The 26,131-nt window shown below is 46.5% G+C and overlaps 4 protein-coding genes across 5 annotated transcripts; 3 read left to right on the top strand and 1 right to left on the bottom strand.

The window, feature by feature from the left end:
- The first annotated feature begins 96 nt into the window (after positions 1 to 96).
- Or2a (Odorant receptor 2a) lies at positions 97 to 2,318 on the top strand. The gene is made up of 2 exons (XM_017179087.3): positions 97 to 1,979; positions 2,045 to 2,318. The coding sequence occupies exons 1-2, from the start codon at positions 750 to 752 to the stop codon at positions 2,093 to 2,095; spliced, it is 1,281 nt and encodes a 426-aa protein (XP_017034576.2). The 5' UTR covers positions 97 to 749; the 3' UTR covers positions 2,096 to 2,318.
- Positions 2,319 to 3,550: 1,232 nt separating this feature from the next.
- Positions 3,551 to 4,298, bottom strand: LOC108083342 (uncharacterized). The gene is made up of 3 exons (XM_017179086.3): positions 4,148 to 4,298; positions 4,011 to 4,078; positions 3,551 to 3,899 (listed from the first exon to the last, which is right to left on the bottom strand). Exons 1-3 carry the CDS (start codon positions 4,268 to 4,270, stop codon positions 3,551 to 3,553), a joined length of 540 nt encoding a protein of 179 aa, XP_017034575.2. The 5' UTR covers positions 4,271 to 4,298.
- Positions 4,299 to 6,433: 2,135 nt separating this feature from the next.
- On the top strand, positions 6,434 to 14,536 carry Vinc (vinculin). Its single transcript, XM_017179373.2, has 6 exons — positions 6,434 to 6,539; positions 8,446 to 8,595; positions 10,851 to 13,041; positions 13,106 to 13,236; positions 13,303 to 13,701; positions 13,765 to 14,536. The coding sequence occupies exons 2-6, from the start codon at positions 8,539 to 8,541 to the stop codon at positions 13,870 to 13,872; spliced, it is 2,886 nt and encodes a 961-aa protein (XP_017034862.1). The 5' UTR covers positions 6,434 to 6,539; positions 8,446 to 8,538; the 3' UTR covers positions 13,873 to 14,536.
- A 1,237-nt stretch (positions 14,537 to 15,773) lies between these two features.
- On the top strand, positions 15,774 to 25,155 carry SmydA-8 (SET and MYND domain containing, arthropod-specific, member 8). Of its 2 annotated transcripts, none has more exons than XM_017179460.3 (2): positions 15,774 to 17,047; positions 24,507 to 25,155. In XM_017179460.3, the coding sequence occupies exons 1-2, from the start codon at positions 16,127 to 16,129 to the stop codon at positions 24,942 to 24,944; spliced, it is 1,359 nt and encodes a 452-aa protein (XP_017034949.1). In that variant the 5' UTR covers positions 15,774 to 16,126; the 3' UTR covers positions 24,945 to 25,155. The 2 variants fall into 2 exon arrangements, with proteins under 2 accessions (XP_017034949.1, XP_017034948.1); XM_017179459.3 differs by lacking the exon at positions 15,774 to 17,047 and adding an exon at positions 20,907 to 21,924.
- The last annotated feature ends 976 nt before the right edge of the window (positions 25,156 to 26,131 follow it).

The raw sequence follows: 26,131 nt of genomic DNA, 5'->3' as shown, positions 1-26,131 counted from the left end.
GATGGTGTGCATCTAAGGATTTGTTTTTGTGTTTTCTTCCCCAGTCCAAACATCCCTTCCAGAATCTTTTCCTGTCCGTAGAGTAGAGTGATCACTGATCAAGCACGGTGTACATATACGTAGGGCGTACGCACCTCCATAGAACCCCAAGAGACCCCCCAAGAGACCCTCCATCGATCCACCTGACAAGTAAACTTGAAGTAGCCTCAATTATCGGGAGAATTATGTCTAAATGATAGTAATAGATGGTAGAAATTCCCCCATTAAATACTAAACTCGGATAGTGAAGACCACATAGGAGTAGCACTAAAACAAATAGAATCAGTTAACAGGTGACCCTCATTAGCAATATAATCCTTACAAATTAGGAGGGGACGAGGAGCAGAAGTAGCTGTAGTAACACCTCGACGACGACGACGAGGACGAGGAGGTGAAGACGCATGACCCTCACTCAGGTAGTCGTAATAGGGATTTCGAGACTAAATATTTAAGCACGGCCCCATAGACCCTCCACTTGTCAGGTGCTCGAAGGGCCCAGCTGCTAGTTGATTCCTACCTGTACACCACTGCATAAGACCCGCTCCTCCCCCACTCATGCTTTCCCCCACAAACGATAAATGCCGAATGCAGAATAAAAAGAAAGATTTCAAACGGTAAACAAATGCAGACCAACTTTTCCTGGGGGCATCATTATTCTAGCTTGGCTTGGCCATTTTCCCAGCCACTTAGCCGAAAGTTTGGCCTCCGTAATGGCAGGTAATCCCGCCCAGAGGAGTATAAAAACAAGACCACAGAGTCGGGCAGAGACAAACGTAAGTAAGATCATGGCGGAGGCGGAGGAGAAGGAACAACCGGAGCTGGACACGCACAGTGCTATGCACTATCACTGGCGAGTGTGGGAGCTGACCGGACTGATGCGGCCCAAGGGAGTCTCCGACGTGGCCTACTTGGTCTACGCTATCCTGATCAATGTGCTGGTCACCATCCTCTTTCCCCTGAGCCTGATGGCCCGGCTCTTCTTTACGCACAACATGCAGGAGATGTGCGAGAACCTAACCATCTCCATCACGGACATTGTGGCCAATCTGAAGTTTGTCAACGTTTACCTGGTGCGGGAGCAGCTGCACGAGATCCGCTTGCTGCTGCGCCAATTGGATGTCAGGGCCAGACAGGTAGGCCATCCGGAGGAGCTGGGTGCGCTGCGCAGCGAGGTGGAGATTGCCAAGAGCGGCTTCCGCTACTTTGCCCGCATCTTTGTGTTCGGCACCACGCTCAGCTGCCTCCGGGTGGCCATCTTGCCGGAACGCCAGCTCCTGTACCCGGCCTGGTTCGGCGTGGACTGGCGGCACTCCACCAAAGCCTACGTGGCCATCTACATCTACCAGCTCTTTGGGCTGATCGTCCAAGCCGTGCAGAACTGTGCCAGTGACTCGTATCCGCCGGCGTATCTCTGCCTGCTCACTGGTCACATGCGTGCCCTGGAGCTCAGGGTGCTCCGGATTGGCTACAAGTCTACGGACGGCATGGAATCGAGCGGAGACTTTGTGGCCTGGCAGCGCCAGATGCATGCGGAGCTGATCGACTGCATCCGGGATCTGATGCTGATCTACCGGCTGCGCAGCATCATTCAGCGCATCCTGTCGGTGGCCTGCATGGCCCAGTTCGCCTGCTCAGCTGCCGTCCAGTGCACAGTGGCCTTGCACTTTCTGTATGTGGTGGACGACAACGACCTATCCGCCATGATCCTGTCGATTGTTTTCTTTGCTGCCGTCACCTTGGAGGTGTTTATCATCTGCTACTTTGGCGACAGGATGCGGACGCAGAGCGAGGCCCTCTGCGATGCCTTCTACGCCTGCAACTGGGTGGAGCAGCTGCCCAAGTTCAAGCGGGACCTGCTCTTCACGCTGGCCAGGACGCAACGGCCGTCCATGATCTTTGCCGGCAACTATATCGCCCTTTCGCTGGAGACGTTCGAGGAGGTGATAAGGAGCTGCCATGTAGACCATGAAAGGAGGTGCTACTCTCATGTTGTGTGTACTTTCAGGTCATGAGGTTTACCTACTCCGTGTTCACGCTTCTCCTGAGGGTAAAATAAGCAGCGATGGAAGATGGAGATGGATCACAGTCTGGACTTGACGCTTCGTTGATTAGAGCACTTAGCCACTTGCTCATTTCGGTTTTATAATGGCAAACGTTAGCCAGGCAGGATCCAGATCCCTGGGCTCTGACAACTGTACACAGGAAATCACTAGAACCGCATAGACAATTTATAGGACACCAGTAGAAGGAAATATTATATTTCGCTTTTATTCCCTTGTCGAAAGACTAATCATAGACAAGTGTCGTACTAGACTAGATGCTTTTATTTAATTGTAAGTTAACATTACCCATAATTTAAATTAATTTTCGTGGATAATTTTTAATAAAAAAAATCAATTTAATAGCATACTTTCGTGCTGTTCGGGTATATTTGAGGATATATTTAAAATGGTCACACTGTTAAGATTTAATTAACGGCCAAATTTAAATTTATTCCTAAAAGGTTTGAATCTTGGGTTCGTTCTTAAAACATCCCCTAGATGGCGTTAGTCACGTTAGTCAAGCTTGAAGTTTTTATAACAGTTTATACCAGTTCTCAGTCGCTTGCTGCTGGTTTCTGTTCTCCTGTTATCCTGATTTGGGCAACGGGCAAATTGCATGGAAATTTTCGGAAATTTGGATTGGCTGCTGTAGAGATGTTGTTGCAATCAAGTGGTTGTTGTCGGCAGAAAAAAGGTATAAATACATAACATAAAATATAACAGTTTATACCAATTTCGCCACGTTCCCTGCTTTCTGTTTGCTTTTTATACAGAAGGGTGAAATGTTGGCCGATCACGCACCAGTGATGCTCATTTAGCTAAATGGCTATATTGGGAGGCAATAAAATATTACTTAGTGCTAGTGATGATCATCTGGCTATTTTGCATTTTTTATTTTAGCAAGTTGTTAACATGTGTACCATGGCTTTCCGTTTAATTTTAATAATCTTGCAATACAAAGTCAGGCGTTCAATCAAAATATTCCTATATTTTAAATCCCTTCCTACATTTTCTAAAAATTAAGGCTCAGAGCTGCCTTGTCTCCAAGTCATAAATATGTTCCGAGAGCATCATGTTTATTATTAAAATAAAATACATACATATGTAAATGTTAAACCACATATTTTTTATATACTTAATGCTTTTGCATGAAAGCCAGTGTCCGTGAATTCTGTTTTTATTAAGATGATTGTGCTTAAAATATAAAGCATGGCAAAGTTGAATACCAGAAATTTAAGCCTTTACGAAATTATGAATTATTATTATTATTATCATTTAATAATGCTAGGTACTGTGCAGTTTACCCTAAGGTGAGTCTCCCTTGCTCCGGCTAAGATTTATTTTAGGCTATAAAAAAAAAAAAAAAAACAAAAATGATGTACGTGTCTAGGGAATCACATGGAGTGGCCCGTCCATGGGCGATCGGTCCACGATCGAATCAGTCTGCGCCGCAGAGGGGCGCTGCATAGTCAGCGCTCCTCACTGCTGCTCCCCTCGCCACCGATGAAGTCGTCCCGCAGTCCGCCCCTGTGCTCGTAGTTGTGGTGGTGATGGATATGCTCCTCCTCCTCCTCCAGCTCCGGCTCTGGCACAGCAGCGGGCGCCGCCGCTGCCAACGGCAGTGAGTGGTGGTGGATGTGCTCCTTGGTCTGATGGATCTGTATGGGGCGATGGTCCTCGTGTATCACCTTCTTCTCCTCCTTGAGAACGAGGGGCTTGTGGTGGTGGTGGACATGCTTAACCACGGTGTGAATGTGCTTCTCAATCTTCTTGTGAATTGGCACGTGTATGACGATTTTCTTCTTTTTCTGGTAGCCTCTGTGGAACAGCATTTCGAATTATTTGTCAGATTATGTAAAACGAATCGATTAATCGAAGTGATCATCATCAAATCCACTTTGTGTGGGGTTTTATCTCTAGTAATCCTACCCAGCATCCGTTTCCGGCACACAGACGAGCAGCAGAACAAGCGCCACCACCAGCGAGAGCCTCAGCAGCTGGAAACGTGTAATGGCAAAGGTAATAGTAATCCTGCAGTCATCTCCTGTCCCACTACGTCCACTCACCAAACTGCGGTTATCCATGTCGCTTGGCTTAAAGTTGCAGTGTTGAAGGGGTGTGCTTTTGTTCCAACGATGCGGCCGCTGTGAAGGCTCCAAGTCTTTTGATTGCTGCCCCAGTGCGACCATTTTATTTATACAGACCAGCGGAATGCGCCGCTCCGCGGCGCTGAAATACTCCATCGCCAGTTGGCAGCGCGCTTCCGTGCCACAGCCCATCCAAGCCGTAGCAGTAGCTACCTATAGCCATGGCTGCGCATGCGCACGCGCCGAACCACAAGAAAGCTGCTCAAGCTGCTCAGTGGAAAACCAGCAATTTTCATTCATTTCGGATGGCAGCGATCATCGTGTCATGCCTTGTGGGTGGTTTCTGGCCGCTGCAGATGGCCACGATGGAGACCATGCCGGCATTGGATCATACCCTTTTCCAAACTGTGTTAAGTTCATCTGAAATGCACAATAAATAAGGCTTTTGTAGGTTATTTTTAAGGTTAATATAACTCTTTACCAATCATTTTATAACATATTCTAAAATAAACCAAACTTAAAAATTTCACAACTAAGTCAAAAAGGCATTAATTTTAATTCGGAAAGCTGTTCTGCGTTAGTTTTTACAAGGCTAATAAACCTGCATGCTAAATTTAGTACATAAAAACAATTAAAAATTTGGCTAATTTCTGACAATTATCAAATTTTGAAAAAATTAATACAATTTTCTGCTGGACATGGCTAGAAAGATTCTCCTGTTAATAGTGATCATGAATATATATGATTTATGGGGTCGGAAATGACTTCTTCAATGCATTCCGAGCTTCTTACTGAAATTATAACACCATGCAAGGGTATGAAAACCTTCCTGATGACAGTCGCTCTTCAGAGTATTTTCCCGCCTGACTCAGACTCAATAGGATGCCAGATTAGTCAGATAAATTGGGATGATTACCTGGCTCCTGGGATTCCTTCCCAATTTGGCAGAGCATGGGAGCTTCGTCCCCATTGATGGCTTCCCATTCCCACTGCGCTCCTCTTTGTTTTTTTTTTCCCGTTTTGTTTTCGCTGTGTGTGAACTTCTTCTTCGTTGGCTCACGCAGACGGAAGCCACGGCAAACTGCGCCCGAAAACTTAGAGCAGCCCCAACTGGAGCTTCCCAAACTCAGTCAACGGAAATAGTTGGAGTGCAGCGCGGTGTTTAATACTTACTTATTGTACATAGACCCATGCAGATGTGTGTTGTGTGGCCGCCCAGCCCCGTTTCTCCACCTGGCGGCACGTAACGCGAGAAATACGTTACAAATAGATCGCATGCACATAGCGCATATTTCTATTATGCAATCGTACTGGCGATTTGCGAGATTTGCGGGTGTTATTTAATTTGCGCGCATTTCTTCGTTTTCAAATGCGATCACTGCCAGAACGGGGCTGACAATCGATATCGCTGGCTGTCATCGATACGCGCGGTTGGAGCGCGAAGAAGAAGCAGCAGCAGTGGGGCAGAGCAAGAAGAAGAATAAGGGGAAGAGCATAAAGAACGGGGAACAGCGATAAAAGCGTCTGGCAGCACAGTGGGCAAAAATGATAAAAAGCCGCAAAGCAAACTGAATTTACGCTTCTGGTAATTAATAATTCAGCGATTTGTATCTAGGGAAACAGCAAAAATGTTCGTTGTTATTTAGTAAATCGGTAAATGAATTAAAGCCCATCTTGGGAATCTTTAATACATATTTATTTGATGCACGCCACTTCGCTGCTGGTTAACATGATAGGAAGCACTTAAATCTAATAAATGTGCACCACATTTTTCCGATCGACTTAACATTTAATAAAAACGTGCGAGTACGAATGCGGAGTTGAGAAACGGAACGATAAGCCTGCAATGCCTACCAATCGTCGTCTTAATTACCCGTGAGGAACTAGAATTTTGTCACGCCCACTGATCACTGGGCCCCACTGTGCGCAGACTGGCTGAGCGCTGCGTGTGTGAGTCAGTGCTGCCAGGTTTTCTAAAACATACTAAGTTGCTAGATTTGAAAAAAGTATATTATATAAAAATTGCTGGACAAATATAATTTTTAATGAGTTACACATATATAGCATAATTCTTATATTAACAATTTAATTGATGTATTGATTAATTTTAAATCATAAAAAATAATTCATAATCTAATTCATTTTATGTTTATGTTAATGTGTTTTACTCACTTTTAAATCAGCTAAATCAGCAAAAATGAAAATTGCTAGATTTGTGGCTACTATCATTTTCAAAAAAAAGTTCTAAAAGTTACCAGATCTAGCAAATAAATGGCTAAGTTGGCAGCACTGGCACTGGCAGTGAGCGCCCCCCAATCGGAATCTTTTTTTAGTATTGAAAGAACAGCGCAGTAAAAACGAGCCAGACAAAGTAAATAACGGCATATATATACAGAGTATTCTATTCCGTAAACCGTAAATTATTTGTTGATGCGACCAGAAGAACGAAGAAGAACGACAGCTAATAACGTGTTTCAGTTATTTTCTAATTTCTATTTGCCTTCTTCCTCTTCTGCTCTCTGTTTTCTGTTTTCTGTTTTTGTTCTTGTGTGCCTGTGCGAACCAATTGTTGCTGCTACTCTGCCACGGCGAGAGTGTGTTGGTGCGTCGTGATTAATAATTCGCATGAAGCAGCCAGTGACAAAACCGAAAACCAGTGAAATAATATGCAACAATAACTACGGGGCTAATGGGAATATATGTATATATCTGTGAGAATCAAGCCTCCGAAATATGCATGCATCGCGCCAACGTACACGAACGATCATCATTCAAATTGGGACACAGCAGCTTGCGCCCTCTCGGTCCCATTGGGAATCCATACCCTGGGGCCCATTGGAATTAATAAACAGCAGCAGCACTTGGCGAGCTTCCACGCATACACTTACAGCTGATAAGTTCCGATCGGAGCTATCTTCCGATCAGAACGGGATCAACTGCGGCTTCCTGACGCTCAACCTGTTCCGATTGGACGTTCAGACGTTAAGACATTTAGACGATCAGTCGGTTTAGTCGGTTTTAGTCGGGTGTGTGCAGCAATTTGTTGTCCATAAATGGCCAACACAACCAAGTCAATAAACCCCAATAAAGCCCACATTGGTTATTTATTATGAATTTCGAAGCAGCGCCGCCGAGTGCGGAGCGTTGAGAATGGCGAAAATCAATCGAAGGCGAAATTCCATAAGTGGCGGACGTACATCACAAGTATTTCTAGAACTGATGTGTATATTTAGATATTTATCCGGCAAGCCGACTGTTTGCGTGTGTGTGTGTGCATTGCAGGCGCGAATAAGGTTCTAAAATCCAGAAATACTTCTGCGGGGCGCCAACAGTCTGGAGGGAAGGGGGAAAGAGACTGAAAGAGAGCGGAATATAGTGGCCCAGTGTCTTTTTTTTTAACACCTCCCCCGCACAGGAGGAAGTCGTATTTTCAATGTCTTTGGCACGGATTTCACTTTCCCATTTCGCCTTTCCCCATTTTCCAATTTCAATCTGGTTAATCGTAAATCAGGGCCAATTATTTGAGTGGCTAAGGTCCGCACCCTTACTAAGGTGACTAGTGCGTCACCGATTATGCCATTCCCTTGGCCAGGGCCACAAATCGCCAATATCGACATCCCCCAAAAGTCTGGGGAGTGACCTCACAAGATGCGTCATCGTTATTAAACGGAAAACAGCCCAAGCGGGCAAACTGAATCAACAGAAGCGAAACAGAAAAAGAAACAGAAACCGAAACTAAAACGATATCCAGGAATGGGGTTATTAATGTGGAAGCCCCTGGAGAACACATATTTGCATATTCAAAACAGTGGGTACCTTTTGTTCGGAACGGTTCTGCATAAGCACCTGAAAAGTCACATCTGCACTATGCATCTTACAATCTGATATATTTACTAGATGCCTTGTAAGCCTAGCTATCGGATTGCAAGTGGAATCTGACACAAGGCTAGTGGTTGAGTGTTCCGTCAATTGATTTACATGGCAACTTATTCAATTGAATATTGTTTGCGTCCTAAACAAAAAACTAATGATCCCAATGAATGTATGGTACTTCGGAATTTCTAGATCGTAACTCGTATTCAGAATGAAAACGTCGTTCTGAATATTAAGGCCCCCTTAGCTCTCTTGATAATAGTAATTTTCCTACGTGTACTTGGCCCTGTTTGCACTGGTCTTATCTGTGTCTTGGAATGGAATTCAGAGAGATTGCTCCCTGAGATGTTTGCCCAACTCCGTGGCATGTCTTTTGCCCATTTAAATGTCTTCTTTATTTCCAGCATATACTACGGAACTGGCCCACAAAACAGAGAGCAAGAGAGTGAGATAAACACACAAATAGAAGAAAGCAGGAAAGGAAAAGCGCAGCCAAAATGCCCGTCTTCCACACAAAAACCATCGAGAGCATATTAGATCCTGTGGCCCAGCAGGTAAGCATACCACACACAAGGGGTCCACGCTTTGGGGATGATGGGACGGGGGTTGAACTTTCGTTTCAAGTGTATCTCTCGCCCGAAATAGCTATAGCTAGTAAGCAAATTGGCGCCCAAAAAGGTAACGTTCCAATGGTTATTAAAACGTTTCAAGTTTAAGATTTAAGAAAGATGTATTGCCAGTTTGGTCTTGGTATTAAATGGATGGTGAATTTGAGTAATTACAAAATGAATTAAAATAAATCCTGAATATAGCTTATTCTGTGTAATATCAAGTCTAAAATTGTTTCAAAAATACATTTATACATACATACGCGCTAGAAGCAGCATTGATAGTTGTGAGTTCTCACCTGACTGCGCATCACTGACTCCACTTGCCAGTCTCCCTGCCCGTCCTCTCGACTTTCCTGACACCTGACATCATCCCCAACTGCATCTGTGTGGCATGTGTGTCGGTTACCCCCGTGTCCCTCGGTGTAGATCAATTTATTTGTGGTGCCCTCCACTATTATGAGATGAAACAAACTCGCGGAGAGGAGATCCGCATCTTGGTTGTTTGGCTGTTTCGCTGTTTTGGCGTTACTTAACGGGTCTAAAAATAAATGAGGTAGAAATAATAAGAACAACATTTAGATCAGAGGCCAGCCGGCCAACCTGAGCCTGAGGACAGCAGAATTTTAATTTAATAACGCAACAAATGAAAATGAAAATAAAAAAAATTAAGCAAAAGGCTAGGAAAACAAACCAGATGGGGTGAAAGAGGGGACAGGGGGCCAGCGAGGGGTTGGGGCCAGTTGGCCGAGATCCAAAAATAGCAGCATAAAATACGTTTAGGAAAATCCAAGCGGCGAGAGAAGAAATAACCAAAATAAAATAAAAAGAAAACATTTACGACGAACAAGCCATGAAAATGAAATCATAGCAAAAGTTATGGGCTCCCAAAGGGGCGAGGGCGAGGGCGCGGTGAGTAAGGGGGGGAACAAAGGTGTAGGAGTAGGTGTAGGTACACACATATCCGAGCACACCACGGCCACGGTGTAGGTGTGGGCATCCATCGGATGCGGATGAGTGAGGACTGTGGTCTGAAAACTGTGCCAAAAAGCAAGCCCAGTGCATTAGTCATCCGCCGACAGGGATGCGGCGGTGGCGGTGGGTGGGTGGTGATCGCTGCTAGCTGCTCGCTGCTGGCAAACAAATGAATTAAAAACGATCATTCAGCACATCAATCAGCACACTGATACACAAACGTGAGCACATATGTCTCTGTCCATGTACGAGGCGCACATAATTAGTCGATGGAGAAGGGGCCACCGAATGGCGGCTAGCTAGTCTGCCTAATTACATAATTAATTAATCAAGTGGGCCAATTGTGCTGCTAATTGTGCGCCCACCAACATGAGCAAGAAGAGGTGCCCTAAGGCCATGTAATCCCAGTTCAGTTGAGCGTCTCAACCGCCTAATTCCCTGACTTACACCCGCTTAGTTCTTGCTCTTGCCTCGATTTAGTTTCCGTTTAGACGGGCTCAGTGGAGATTAGCGATTAGTGCCCGCCTCCTCCGTCTCCGTCTCGGCCAGTTCACTCTCTATAAATAGACATTGGGCGAAAACACCTTGAGCAGGTGATGATGCTGATGTCAAGTCCAAATGCCATGCACCATGTGGCGTTCTCTGGCGCCGCCCACGCTCCCATTTCGGTTCGCATTGCTCTCGTTCTGTGGATCTGTGAATGAATAGAGTTGGATCGCTGATAAAACCGAGTGGGTTTCGACTTGCTTTGGATTGGGGCTTTGGCGATCACGCAGCACGATCATTAACCATTTTGCTGCCATAAAAAATAACAACAACTCCATTGCCCCATTCCCCGGCGCGAAATTGATTGATCAATCAGTGCGCTTCAGTGGAGCGGGGGACATAACTGGGGCTCCCCCAGAGTTTCCAGAGGCTTCAAGTGGCCAAGTGATGAGAGAGATTTATTAAATAGTCTAGAATCAATTGGGAAATCAAGCTGACATGATCGAATGTAGGTTGCAGGAGAAGATCTTGCAGGATAGCACTAATAGAATTGCAGCTCCCGCTGGAGATCTTTTGGAAATGGTTTGCAGCCCCATGAAGATCTCCTTACCTGTGATCCCATCCTAGTTTTAGCTTGCTTCTCCCTCTTCCCAGCTACCATTACCCTCCTCTTACCCATTCGAAACCTATTGTTTCTCCAAAAGACCCTTAACTAATTCCACTCTTTCGTTGCCCCCCAGGTATCTCGCCTGGTGATCCTCCACGAGGAGGCCGAGGATGGCAACGCAATGCCCGACCTCAGCCGGCCGGTACAGGTGGTGTCGGCGGCAGTGGCCAACTTGGTAAAGGTGGGCCGTGAGACCATTAACAGCTCCGATGACAAGATCCTGCGCCAGGACATGCCCTCGGCATTGCATCGCGTGGAGGGTGCCTCGCAGCTGCTGGAGGAGGCCTCGGATATGCTCCGCTCCGACCCGTACTCGGGTCCGGCGCGCAAGAAGCTGATCGAGGGGAGCCGCGGCATCCTGCAGGGCACCTCCTCGCTGCTGCTCTGCTTCGACGAGAGCGAGGTGCGCAAGATCATCCAGGAGTGCAAGCGCGTGCTGGACTATCTGGCCGTGGCCGAGGTGATTGACACCATGGAGCATCTAGTGGACTTCCTCAAGGATCTCTCGCCCTGCCTTAGCAAGGTGCATCGCGAGGTGGGCGCCCGCGAGAAAGAGTTGACTCACCAGGTGCACAGCGAGATCCTTGTGCGCTGCTTGGAGCAGGTCAAAACCCTGGCCCCCATCCTCATCTGCAGCATGAAGGTCTACATTCACATCGTGGAGCAGCAGGGACGTGGCGCCGAGGAAGCGGCCGAGAACAGGAATTACCTGGCCGCCCGCATGAGCGACGAGCTGCAGGAAATCATTCGCGTGCTGCAGCTGACCACCTACGACGAGGACACCAGCGAGCTGGACAACCTCACGGTGCTGAAAAAGCTCTCGAATGCCATCTCCAACAAGATGCAGCTGGCCAACGAGTGGCTGTCCAATCCGTATGCGCTGCGGGGCGGCGTCGGCGAGAAGGCTCTCCGCCAGGTGATCGACAACGCCACCGAGATCTCGGAGCGCTGTCTGCCCCAGGACTCGTATCCCATCCGCAAGCTGGCCGACGAGGTGACGGCCATGGCCAACACTCTGTGCGAGCTGCGTCAGGACGGCAAGGGCCAGTCGCCGCAGGCGGAGTCCCTGGCTCGCGGCATTCGCGATCGCCTGGGTGAGCTTCAGTCCCTGGTCCACCAGGCCGTGCTCGGCGTGGACAAGGCCGGTGTACAGCAAACGGCCCACACCATCCAGGGTCGCCTGGAGCAGGCTGTTAAGTGGCTGCAGCATCCCGAGATCAACGACGGTGGTCTGGGCGAGCGCGCCATCAACCTGATCGTAGAGGAAGGCCGCAAGGTGGCCGAGGGCTGCCCTGGCCACCAAAAGGCCGAGATCCAGCAGCTGTGCGACGAGGTGGAGCGCCTGAAGCGCCAGGCGGCCGGCTCTGGGCCGGCGGCCAAGCAAGCGGCCAAGCAGCTCACTCAGAAGTTATACGAGCTGAAGGCGGCCATTCAGAACGCCCTGGTCAACCGCATCGTGCAGGATTTCATGGACGTGAGCACGCCGCTGAAGCAGTTCACCGAGGCGGTGCTCCTGCCGGAGGGCACTCCCGGCCGAGAGCAGAACTTCAACCAGAAGTCGAACAACCTGCAGGCCTTCAGCGATCGCGCCTCGAAGACGTCGCGAATGGTGGCCGCCGGCGGTGCCTGCGGCAACAAGAAGATCGCCGAGATACTGCTCTCCTCCGCCGCCCAGGTGGACTCGCTCACTCCGCAGCTCATCAGCGCCGGCCGCATCCGGATGAACTATCCGGGCAGCAAGGCGGCGGACGAGCATCTGCAGAACCTGAAGCAGCAGTACGCGGACACGGTGCTGCGCATGCGCACGCTCTGCGACCAGGCCACCGATCCGGCCGACTTCATCAAGACCTCCGAGGAGCATATGCAGGTCTATGCCAAGCTCTGCGAGGATGCCATCCACGCCCGTCAGCCCCAGAAGATGGTGGACAACACGTCGAACATTGCCCGCCTGATCAATCGCGTCCTCCTTGTGGCCAAGCAGGAGGCGGACAATTCGGAGGATCCCGTCTTTACGGAACGCCTGAACGCCGCAGCCAACCGGCTGGAGCGCTCGCTGCCCGCCATGGTGGGCGATGCCAAGCTGGTGGCCACAAACATAGCGGATCCGGCAGCGGCCGCCGCCTGGAAGAACTCCTTCCAGCGCCTGCTGGGTGATGTGCGCGAGGTGCGCGATGCCATTGCCCCGCCGCAGCCGCCGCCGCTGCCCACATCTCTGCCGCCGCCCATTCCGGAGCTGAGCGCCCTGCATCTGTCCAACCAGAATGGTGAGTGTGTTGGTGAGTCTTTTGCTCCTGGGATTCAAATTCATCTGTTTTCTTTTACCGACAGCTGAGCGTGCGCCGCCTCGCCCGCCACTACCCAGGGAGGGCTTGGCCCCGGTGCGTCCACCACCGCCAGAGACGGACGATGAGGACGAGGGCGTCTTCCGCACCATGCCGCATGCCAATCAGCCCATCCTGGTGAGTCCATTGAGTAAAGATCCTTATACTGGTTTCTAATTTGTACTCTTATTTTCTTGTCCGCAGATCGCCGCCCGTGGCCTGCATCAGGAGGTGCGCCAGTGGTCGTCCAAGGACAATGAGATCATCGCTGCCGCCAAGCGCATGGCCATCCTGATGGCCCGCCTCAGTGAGCTGGTGCTGTCCGATTCGCGCGGCAGCAAGCGCGAGCTGATCGCCACTGCCAAGAAGATCGCCGAGGCCTCCGAGGACGTGACGCGGCTGGCCAAGGAGCTGGCCCGCCAGTGCACGGACCGTCGCATCCGCACCAACCTGTTGCAGGTGTGCGAGCGCATACCGACCATCGGTACCCAGCTGAAGATTCTGTCCACGGTGAAGGCAACGATGCTGGGAGCCCAGGGCTCCGACGAGGATCGCGAGGCCACCGAGATGTTGGTGGGCAATGCCCAGAACCTCATGCAGAGCGTAAGTTTCTACTCTCTTCCTTGTGATCCCCTAAAAGCTCACATCTCTTCCACTCTCTTGCAGGTGAAGGAAACGGTGCGCGCCGCCGAGGGAGCAAGCATCAAGATCCGCTCGGATCAGACCAGCAATCGCCTGCAGTGGGTGCGCCGGCAGCCGTGGTACCAGTACTAGGTGCTCTCTTTCAACTGGGACCTGTCCAACTGTCCCCCTGTCCGCCTGCCACCTGTGCCTTGTGTGTACCATACAAAGCTTAACACTAATCTTAATGATTTACATCTTAAATGTTAACCCCCTAATCTGTTCCAACCGCCACTATTTATTGTGCTCATGTCCTCCCCTGCCTGATCCCATTCTGATTGGGTTTCGGTAATTGTAATATTAATTATTAAGCGTGCAATAAAAGCGAGCGATCAGCCGGGAAGATGTACATACAATACATGCAAGCAGCAGTCAGTCGTCAGTCAGGTTTAAGCGAACGCAATATGTATATAGAATAAGTGACCAAGTGCAAGAGTTTTGAACTTGAACGCCCCTCAGACTCACCCCCCAACACCTTGTGGCCCGTCCCACGACTGTACTCGTAGTGTACTAACAGCAGCATTTATTATTGAACCCGCCTCTGCTGGAGGAACTCTTGGCTCCCACACCCCCTGCCACTTGCCACTTGCCACTTGCCATTGTTTGTTATGTTCGGATTTTTAACTCACTAAAACTGCGAATTATTCGCTGGCGAAAGCAATGCTAACCCCAGGCCCCATTGCAATCCCCCCCCCCCATGTGTGTCCATGTTCAAGATACTTATATGATTGAAATAAAACTGAATATCGAGTGTTAATTTGGGGATGTGTCTGTTATTTCCAGAAGCAGCTGGTGGGGCATAGATGGGGTGTATTTATGTAATACATTGCTTTGCATCTGAGTTAATCTTATGGAGTTAATCCCTGGATAATAACCAACGATAAAATCCTTCCTCTGTGCCAGGCGTACAAGTTCATCAACTGTTCGATGTGAAATACCGGTGCGATAAAGGACCCTGCTGCCTTCCCATCGAGCAGTTGATGAATTTGTACGTTCCCAGCAGAAATATCAATATTAAATAATAACAAGAAAGGAAGCTAACTTCGGCACGCCGAAGTTTGTATACCCTTGCAGATTGGTTTCGATGTTTATATTATACATTTAAATGCTGAAAACACTCACAAAACAGAGTTTCATTACATTTTACCTATACTTATTATGTTTACAGTTTGACAGTTACAGTTTTACATTCCAGCTTTACATATTTTATACATTTACCGATCGCTTCTATGGCAGCTATAAGATATAGTTGTCCGATTTTTATGAAATTTATACCAAAATTCTAGAATAATAAAAAAAGCTTATATCTCAGAGTAGATAAACATACGTTGAAAAACAACGAAGCTATAATTTTTTTCCTATTAATTTCCCGATCGTTCCTATGGCAGCTATATCATATAGTCGTCCGATTTTCATAAAATTTTTACCAAAATTTAGAAATAATAAATAATGGCCACATCTAAAAAATGGTGCAAAAATATTGAAAAACCGCAAAGTTATAATTTTTTTTCGAAAAATATATCGAGCACTTGTATGGCAGCTATATGATATAGTCGTCCGATCCGGCCCGTTCCGACATATATAGCAGTGAAAGCATATAGAAGACTATATGCAAAGTTTCATTCAGATAGCTTTAAAACTGAGGGACTAGTTTGCGTAGAAACAGACAGACAGACAGACAGACAGACGGACATGGCTAGATCGACTCGGCTGTTGATGCTGATCAAGAATATATATACTTTATAGGGTCGGAAACGTCTCCTTCACTGCGTTGCAAACTTCTGACTGAAATTATAATACCCTGCAAGGGTATAATAAAAAACCATAAAATGTTGGAGAAGATTTCCCAAACTACGTAACTTAGATTCTTTCAATAGATATTTGGAACACACCAAATTATTTATAGGGACAATGTCTGACTATATGGAATACATACATCACAAGCCATTTGAATAATGGGCTCCGAATACACGTTCTGTTGGCCGGTCGTGGGTTAAATTCAATAATGTGTGTGTTTACATCTCTGCCAGTCGCACATCCGCTGGCCGTCCATGTCCGTGTCCCTTTCCCTGTCCGTGTCCGCCTCCAGCGAGAAATTGGGAAATCCGAGAGGCAACTCGCCTATAATTAGCCATTACTCCATGACGCCGAGCGGCAAGAGCGAACGGTGCGCGAATCGAGAGCGAGAATAGCGGCAAGAAAAGCGTCGAGAAAAGCGAGGAAACTTGGCCGAGCGGAGAGTTGCCTCGGCGGCGGCGCGGTCAGTTGCGATTCGATAATCGGCGGTAGCAAGAGCGGGAGAGTTGTGAGATTACCCAAACGCTGGTCATTCATCCTGGTGTGCGCCATGTCCCAGACGGAGCAGGAGCAGACTCCCAAGTTGCAGTTGCAGCAGCCGATGCAGCAGATGACCATCAGCGCCTCCACGCAGGAGCTGGCCGAGCTTCTGGACATTCACCTCGGCGCGCTGCGTCCCAAGGAGCCGGCATGGCGCGTGGCCGACTCGCCCATCTCTGGGCGTGGAATCTTCGCCAGCAGGGATATCGAGGCTGGCGAGGAGCTCTTCCGCGAGCACACCCTGCTGGTGGGTCCCACGGCTCACCGATCCACCAATCTGCGCACCTGCACGCTATGCTACCGTTTGATACCCGGCACCACCGACCCGGAAGCTCTCTGTCCGGCTGGCTGCGGCCTGCCTGTGTGCCTGGCCTGCCGGGATTCCCCACGCCATGAACTGGAGTGCAAGCTGTTCCGCAAGTGGCGGCCGCTGGAGCAAAATCGGATCGAGCCGCGAGCCCTGCGCATCCTCAGCGTGGTGCGTTGCTTCTTCCTGGACGAGCCACAGCGAAAGCTGCTCTACGCCATGCAGGCCAACGCCGATCGCTATTACATGAAGGAGGTGGAGCGAGCGGCCGCCTGCTTTGAGCACTTCCCGCGGGAGCAGGACATGCTGGACTTCTTCTACCGCACCGTCTGTGCCTTCAACACGAACGCTTTTGAGAGCCGCAGCAACGTGGACGGACACGAGGTGTTGGTCCGGGCTTTATACCCGCTGGCCGGGCTCCTTAACCACCAGTGCACTCCGAACGCGGCGCACCACTTCAAGGACGGGGAGACGATTGTGGTGTGCGCCACGGAACGGATATCCAAGGGCGCCGAGATCACCATGTCCTATGCCAAGCTGCTCTGGTCGACGCTGGCCCGGAAGATGTTCCTCGGCATGACCAAGCACTTTATGTGCCAGTGCGTCCGGTGTCAGGATCCCACGGTGAGTTGAGACCAATGGATCCACGGAGTGGGAGCTGCTAGCTGGGAGCTGCTGCATCTGCCTTGCTCTCGATTTTTGGGGGCCCGAAAGTGGCGCAATTGTCGCGATGCGCCCCCAAAAATAGCTTCAACAGCGCCGCCGTAAAAATGTCACCGCCAACAGGGGCGTTCGTCAAAGGGGGTTCGAGGGGGCAGCACTCAAGTACACTTTAAAAAACAATTTAACTATAATAACTATAGAAATTTGTGTTGTGAGGCTAACTTACCCATTGAGTCCCTTGAGTGCTGCTTGGTAACCCTTCTCCTACGCTCCTGCGACGAATCTAAGTGGGGGCCACAGCGACATCCGACGAGCAATTAATCAGCCCGCCTAAGTGAGTGATTGAGGCGCGGCAGCTGGCCGAAATTCAGGAGGGATTTGGAGACTGGCAGCCAAGTGAGTAGAGAGTACCCTTTCGCACACAATCTCTCTCGCGGCAAAGGCTCACAGAAGAGCCGTCAGGACGATAGTTCTGCGAGAGACTCCGCATGACAACAGGCAACCGTGTTGGGTTTGTATTGAGGGAGTTTCTACCCTACCCGTTCCCAGCTTTCCTTTGAGAATGATCCCAGCCAACTGAATGCCCCCGATAAAAAGTCAAACCATTATCTCGGGCAGCCTGCCAATGACCGATGGAGGCGCCCCAACTAGTTCAAGTACCCACACTCATCCTACATCACAACCTACATCATATATATATCTTATATATCATTCATTCATTCGAATGGCACAGAATTCGCGTCTGTCAGGGGGAGGCGATGTCATAGATCGCATAGCAAGTCAACTGCCCTTGCCTCACCTGCCCACCGCATCTTTGTATCTTTGTATCTTTGAATCTTTGTATCCGCGGACCTACGTATCTTCGCATCTTCGCAGCTTCGCATATTCTATGCCGCACGTCAATCCGCATGAATTTCAATTTCGGTTTGCCTTATTTTGTGGTCTTTTAAATATAAAATTTGCGCACAAATTCTTTAGAAAACAAAAACAGACCCACAAATGAGGAACATTTTGAAATTCGTCGAGTATTTTGTCTGGCATACCCTTTCCTTTTTTTTTTAGAGGAATTCCGGAATATCTCTCAGGGTTTCTATATATTTTTAGGGATTTTTTAGAAGAAAAATTTAAATTAACATATTAAAATTGCACACTGATTTTAATTAAGATATTTATTTCAAAGGGAATACAATTTTTTAGAGGGATTTCGGAATATTTTTCATATTTTCTATACATTTATTTTTAAGGATTTTCCACAAGATAACCTATTACAAATTTAAATTAATTTCTTAAAATTGCAACTAGATTTTAATTAGGTTAATTATTACCTGAATTGAATTTAGTTTTCGGAAGTTTCTGTATTCTTGCTTAAAGGGTATTTCCAAAAACAGACTCACAAACGAGGCACATTTTGAAAAGTTGTTGAGTATTTCGTCTGGCAAAGGGTATGCTTTTTTTTAGAGGGATTCAGGAATATCTCTCAGGTTTTCTATAATATTTTAAGGATTTCCCACAAGATAACCTATTAAAAATTTAAATTAACATTTTAAAATTGCAAAAGAATTTTAATTTAGTTAATTATTAGCCAAATTTACTTAAGTTTTCCCAAAATTTCTGTAATAATATTCCTGCTTAAAGGGTATTTCCCCAGGCAGCTGTTAGCTTTCCCAATACTTTTTTGCTTTTTTTTTTTTTTTTTTTTTTTTGGAATATTCGGCACTTGAGTGTGTGTGCTGTGTGTTGTTTTTTAACTTAGCTCGGCCCCCGGCTGCCTTCGCTTCGATTGGGGGCAATGAAATGCACGTAAAAAGTGAAAATAGATTTTAAATGGAGCCACTGCTGGGTAGAATCAAAAGGCACTGCTATATAGTTGCTCGTAAAAGTTTACAGCTGATTTACGTATGTCCGCGGACCGATGGGCGGGACCTGGAGTTAGTAGCTTGGGTGACAACGCGTGACAGTTACCCCCCCGAAGGTGAGCAGGTGGAGCCATCCCCAACTCGGTCGTCGGTCACGTGTCACGCCGCTCACCTCTCGTTCCGCTCCCATTCGTCCCTGACACGCAACTCCTTTTTGGCCAGCAAATGTCTTAATTTATGTCCCAGCCACACGCACGGAGAAGGACACCAAAAGAGTGGTACACTGGGATAAATTAGGCCTAGCAATTCAGCTAGAAAAAGGCTCTTAAAGATTTGAGGTTTTTAGGGATTTCAATTTTAAAGTTTTTCTAAAATTTGTTGCATGACATTTTAGTTTCCAAATTAATTGATTTATTTCTATTTAGTTATTTTTTTGTATTTTTTGTTTGCTTTCAAATAATTACTAGTAATTTTGGACAGTGCAATGGCTTGGGTAGACAATAACGCCAGGTATCAGTGGCTCTGCATCTCCGCAAATAATTTTTGTCCACCTGCCCAGATTGCCGGGGGTGGATATATATTGGCTGTAAATGGGCATGGGTCTGGGACTGGGACTGGCACTGGGATCGAGGGTGGGCCTGTAGTCCTATGGCTTCGCTTCACTTTATGGCATCCATAACCATAACCAACCGCAGCACATATCCACATGGCACACGGAGAGGTGTTCGTCGTCGCAAATTGACAGCGGGAAGCTCTCTTTGATGGCTCGACTGCATCACAGTGGCCGCTTCCTCCGGGCGCTCCTGGCGTCGACGCGCCCCTGGCATTGCCACCCGATGGGGCCCCCGTGGCCACCGCCATATGCGAATCCAATTGAATGCAACAATACAACCGCAGCAGCAGCAGCAGCAGCAGCGCAAATTGAATAAGAGTCAAAAGCAAATCCGCTTTGCGGCGTCCCAGCCAAAAGTGGGGCAGTTCCGGTTAACAATTTCGCTTTTTAATAATTATCTATGTGCAAATTTTGGCTTTTTTATTTTAAATAATTAACTAACAATGTGCGAAATATATTTGTATATTTTTTGAAAGGAATTTCAATTGATTGATTCGTTTTTTTTTTAAATTATAAAATAATGGAACAATACGTGGCATACTTCTAGGAAGTGAAAAAGGAGAATTTACCATTTCGCATGTGTAAGCTAATGATTTCGCTTTTAATAATTATTTATGTGGAATTCGGGGTTTTTATTTTAATGAATTAACTAACTATGTGGGAAATATATAGATTTTTCATTTATTGGGTGTATTTCAATTGATTGATTTTGCTTTAAGAAATAATAAAATAAAGCAAAAATATTTAGCATACTTCCAGGAGGCAAACAAAGGCGAAATTATCATTCCACACGTGAAAACTCTGATCTATCTGTTTTCTCTACTTTTCTTTATATTACTTTTACCTTAATGTAGACTATTTGATATTTTTTAAGGGAAAGTTGAGTTTTGATAGCTTTTTCCATGGGATTTTCCCCCATTTCCCTCAATTTTCAGTTTTTCGGAACACTGGCTGCGTGTGTGTGTCGGCCGTGTTGTGTGCGTGTGTGTTGTTGGAAAAAATCATATTTGACTGTTGTCGTTGTTGTCTCTTGTCCCACACCCCCTACCCCTCCCCAAGCCCCATTCCCCCGGTGGCCGCCTCTAATTTGTGTGTGTGTTGTTGTTTTTTTTAGTTGTCTCTAATGCTCTCCGAGGGCGTCGTCGGCGTTCACGTCATAAGCGTCGCGCTGTCCGCGTTGCCTTCGTAGCTGCTTCTTCAGTCGCTGTTGTTGTTGTTGTGGTTGCTGCTGTTGCTTCTCTTGTTGCTAGCACTGTTGCTGCTGTCACTGTGTTTGTTATTGTTGCTGCCGCTGCTGCCTCTGCCGCCGCAGAGCCACCACAGCGACCGCGAATGCCGCGGAGACCATCATCACTCGCTGAGTTGTCGCGCGTCGCGTCGGTTCGCCGCAGTTCCGCCGCCGCCACCGCCGCCTGACCATGTCCGCCTCCGTCCAAGTGCCAGCGCCGCCGCGCGTCCAAGCGGACACTACAATGGCCGCCATGGTGGCCCACATGGCGCCCTGCCGCGACACCACCCCCGAGCAGCTGGCCCAGCTGATTGATGCCCATCTGGGTGATCTGCGGGAGGAGCTCCCCAACTGGACCATCAGCTCCTCGAAGGTAGCCGGTCGCGGCGTCTTCGCCACGCGTGACATTGCCGCCGGCGAGCTAATCTTCCGGGAGCGGGCCTTGGTCACGGGTCCCACCGCACGCAAGGGTCAGCTAAGCTGCTGCATCTGTTGCCACCAGCCGCTGCCGCAGACGGGCTTCCTCTGCCGGCACCGTTGCACCCTGCCCGTGTGCGAGACGTGCTCCGACAGGGAGGAGCACCAAGCGGAATGCGAGCACTTTCGCCGATGGCAGCCCAAGGATATGGACGCCGAGCCGGGACAGGAGCAGGTCAATCCGTTGTCGCTTCGTATTCTGACGGCGGTGAGGGTGTTCCATCTGGGCAAGGAGCAGCGCCACCTGGTTGACGCCATGCAGGCGAATGCGGAGCGTGGCTATCGCCAGGAGATTATCAAGGCGGCGCAGTGCTTCCGCAATTTCCCCACCACGGATCGGTTGTTCATGGACCAGCTTTTCCGCATTGTCGGCGTGCTAAACACAAACGCGTTTGAGGCGCCCTGTCGCTCTGGTGGCCACGAGGTGCTCCTCCGCGGCCTCTTCCCGCTGACGGCGATCATGAATCACGAGTGCACGCCCAATGCCAGTCATTACTTTGACAATGGACGGTTGGCTGTGGTGCGGGCGGCACGGGATATACCCAAGGGTGCCGAGATCACCACCACCTACACCAAGATCCTCTGGGGCAACCTCACGCGCGGCATCTTCCTGAAGATGACCAAGCACTTCCTGTGCGACTGCACGCGGTGCAATGACAACACTGTGAGTAGGAGCGGACCCTGGACTATGCTCTGTCCTACGGGTTATCCTTTTAAGTCATCCTCTTGAGTTATGGGTAGAGCTATCCAGTATCCATTATACCTATACGTAGTATCCACTGGGATTATTCCTTGGCTTGGCTTAGTGCCAATAGTCATTAATCATTCATTATTCATTCATTAATCATTCATAAACTCATGGTGCATTTTAATTATATTATTCTTGTAATTTATATTTTCGTTATATTTTTATATTTTATAATTTTAATCACAACTTTGCAACGCATTGAAGGAGTCATAAATCATGTTGTCTTGATCAGCATCAACAGGCGAGTCTATCTGGCCATGTTGAAAAGAAACATTTTTTTGGCATTTTTTCAACATTTTATAAGGGTTTAAATTCTTAAAAATTAATCAAAATTTTGATTTTAAAAATTTTAAATAGCAGTATGCTGAAACTAAAATAGAAAAGCTTTCCGAGTTGAATTTTATGTCTTCTTAAACTTGATTTTTCCAATAAATTATTATTAATATTATATGGAAAAAATATATTTTTAAAGAATTCAAATATTTTCGGTCTTTTTTATAAGGGGTTACATCGTTCAAATTGAACAAAATTGAACAAAATTTGAATTCGTTTTAGATTATAAATTAGGTATGCAGATTTGTTAGCCTAGTAAAAACTAACATGGCACCGCATTCCGAATCCAAATTAATAATTTTTTAACAGAGTTATGAATTTTTTAGACTTGATTTGTCCAAAAAAAATGACACCCCTTTTTTTCAAAATTTTAAAATGCTTAAAATTTGACGAAAATTTGAATTTTTTGTAGACTTTAAATTAGGTATGCACATTTTTTAGCCTATTAAAAACTAAAATAACAACGCTTACCGAATCCAAATGAATGATTTTTTTTGTAAAGAATTATGATTATTTCAGAATTTGATTTGTCAAGGGGTTACATGGTTAAAATATTCAAAAGTTGTAAATATTTTTAATTTTCCTAAATTCAAAATTTCCAAAAAGTTTGCAGATTTATTAAACTTTTAAAAACAAACAAAAAAGAAATAGATTCCAGCTATGACCTAGTGATTTAATCCTTATACATAAGGATGTTTTTTATTTATTTATTATTATTTGTTGATTTTTAACTGGGGATAAGTGTCCTTTGCTTTTAAGAACTTAAGTAAGAAATCATGAACTTAAGTAACCCATTCATTTAGTTATTAAATATAAGAGAAGGCTATTTAATATATATAGTGGCACTTTTCTTATAGAGCGTGGTCTTTACAATTATTCCTTAACTAAAGTATAACTTGACTTATATTTTATATAACTCTCTAATAATTATTTTCATTTATATTTCCGTAAAACTCTTAGGGTATCTTTCCTACCTTCTAAATCTATCTATCTATAGTTTTTGTAGTAATTGTTTTCTGTTATATACTTGTTTTAGTATAAATTCTTTAATTTTTATACAATAGATAAAATTTTTATAGATAAATCTCTATATATTTTTATCCAACTCCCTTCTAAAGATATTTCCTTTACTCATATTTAGTTTTCTAGTTCTTCGGAAATGTTCCCCTCAATATTCAATACATAGAATACATATACTATCTAGGCATGTTGTATCCGATGGATACACAACTTTAACCCTGAGAACGCAAGAAGCAATTATTGAAATCTGAAAGGCATATTTCACTTAAATCCCAACGAATATTTCTTGGCCCACAGAACACGTCGCTCTGTCAACGTCGCTCTCCCGAATATATTATGTTGGCTCGCCTGAATATCTATCTATATCTATTTATGCTCATAATGGCCTGGCCACGCCGCACTCTCGCACTCTTTGAATCCGAATCCAAATCCGATCTGGCGGATACGGTGAATAATGGCCTCTGGCGTTGGCAGTGGCCCCGCTGCCGCTGCTGGCCAGGCCAGGCCACCTGACACAAATGCGTTTCCTAATTAAATTAGTTCTATGATTTGCATCAGGAGGGGGCGCACAGCCAGGGGGAGGGAAAAGGGTGGTCACTAAGTGACTAAGAGTTGGGCCAACAAAAACAATGGGAGAGCTGAGTGAAGGGAAATGGAGTTCATGTCATGGTCATGTGGAGTGATGGATAAAGTAAAGGGAGTAACGGTTTGGAAATCTAAGCTTATTATATAAAGGGGTTTGTTTTTAGATATTTTCTATTTTAGATTAACAGAAACCCTTAATAAAAAAAGGGAATATAATATATAAATATAAAAATATAAATACATAGTAGAATTGAATTTAAATGTGAAGCCATTCATGGCTTCTAGCTGCTTCCATGTAAACCCACCAAAGTTCCCTGGGCCACTAACCTCTGCACCGCAACCGAAAACCCACCTCTGAGCATGATACACACACCGATCACACCGACACACACACATATATATTGTATATGCTAATGCCTTCGATTCCCAAACAGAAACCCCATTCGATTTCGACTTCAGTTTAGTGAACTCGAAACGCCTTGAAGTGACAGAGGCGGACCACCGGCACCACCGGAACCAGGCTAACCCACTGACCCTTCTTCAATTGATCTCTTTTGCAGGAGAACGGCACTTACCTGTCGGCGCTGTTCTGCCGGGAGCAAGGCTGCCGCGGATTGGTCATCCCCGTCCAGACACGGACCCTGCAGCCGGACTGGCGCTGCCTCACCTGCGAGAATGTCTTTCCGCACGCAAAGATGGCGCGCTACCAGGATTTTGCCCTGAATACCATCAACAATCGGATTAATTCGTGCAGCGTCCAGGACATGATCCACTTCATCAATGAGCTGTGCCCGCGCTTCTGTCCGCCCTCGAACTACGTGCTCATCGAGGCCAAGCTGAACGTCATCTGGCGGATGACGCGCTTCGACCGGGACCAGTACACCCCCGAGGAAATGGCCCACATGGATCGGTATCGGGAGGAGGTCCTGGCCATACTGCATAAGCTGGGCGCCGGCGAGTGCACCCTGAAGAAGCTGATCACCGAGGAGATTCCGTGAGATCCAGTGATGATGATGATGATGATGATGATAATGGTGCACTGGCTCAGTGGATACTTTGTTCTCTGTTTGTGTTTATTTTTTTTTGTTTTTTTTCGGCGTGATTGTGTGAGAGTGTGAATGAGCGGGGGCCATCCCAACCCCCATTGTTGTTAATCTACTTGTTAACTCGTAAGGAAACCAATAAATCACCGAGCTATTATCCAAAATGTTTCACTTTTTGTAGATTATTTTGTAGATTAGCCCATTCCTGAGGTTGGAAAATTTAAGAATAGAGCGTTAAAAAGATCTCCCTAGGGAAGTGTAATCCTGTAATCCATCCAGAACTCTGCCAGGGAAAATGTCATAAATTCTTAGAACCCAACCAGCCGCAAAGATTCTTGCCCGGCGATTGACCAACAAGTTGAAAATTGGCTTCGTCAGAGTCTGTTGTCTAGAGACTAGGGATTCCTGTAATTCTTTTGGCAAGCATTATAATAATTATCGGTCTGATCTCTTGGCGCAACTCAACTAAAAAATTATCTTATATGGCCCGTGATTTATGGCAAATAAACAAGCCGAATGAGCGATATTATGGCTCTGTAAACAGTGCGAACCGAAAAGCAATTATTTATTTATTATCAGCTAACCGAGATCGTTAGAGATATATCCTCCTTTGAGTGGGATCTTTACAAATCTAAAGAAATTTGCTAGTTTGCCTCAGCTAAAGCAGTTGCACAGAGCAAGATCTTTAGAGATATATCCAAGATTTGTAGATATATATCCTCCCTCAACTGGGTTCTGTAAGGATCTTTAAAAATCTGTAAAAATTTTCTAGTTTTGCCTCAGCTGAAGCAGTTACCAAGATCTCCAGAGATATATTCTCCCTATATTTGGATTTGTTAGGATTTATTACTTAAGATCAGCTAACCGAGTTGAGATATATCCTCCTTCAAGTCGGACCTACTGAGATCTGAAAATATCTATAAAGACTGTAAACATTTGCCAATAACTTTAGAGATAAATCCTCCTTTAAGTGGGTCCTATTAGGATCTGCAGATAGTTGCTAGTAGAAGCAGTTGCCAAGATCTCCTTAGATATATTCTTCCTAAAGTCAAGATATACCAAGATCTATTACTTACTATTAGCTAACCGAGATCGTTAGAGATATATCCTCCTTCAACTCGGTTCTATTTTGATAAGATTTA

This window comes from Drosophila kikkawai, chromosome X (genome assembly GCF_030179895.1).
Source record: "Drosophila kikkawai strain 14028-0561.14 chromosome X, DkikHiC1v2, whole genome shotgun sequence".
NCBI classification, from domain to species: domain Eukaryota; kingdom Metazoa; phylum Arthropoda; class Insecta; order Diptera; family Drosophilidae; genus Drosophila; species Drosophila kikkawai.
This window is presented reverse-complemented; position numbering and strand designations above follow the sequence as displayed.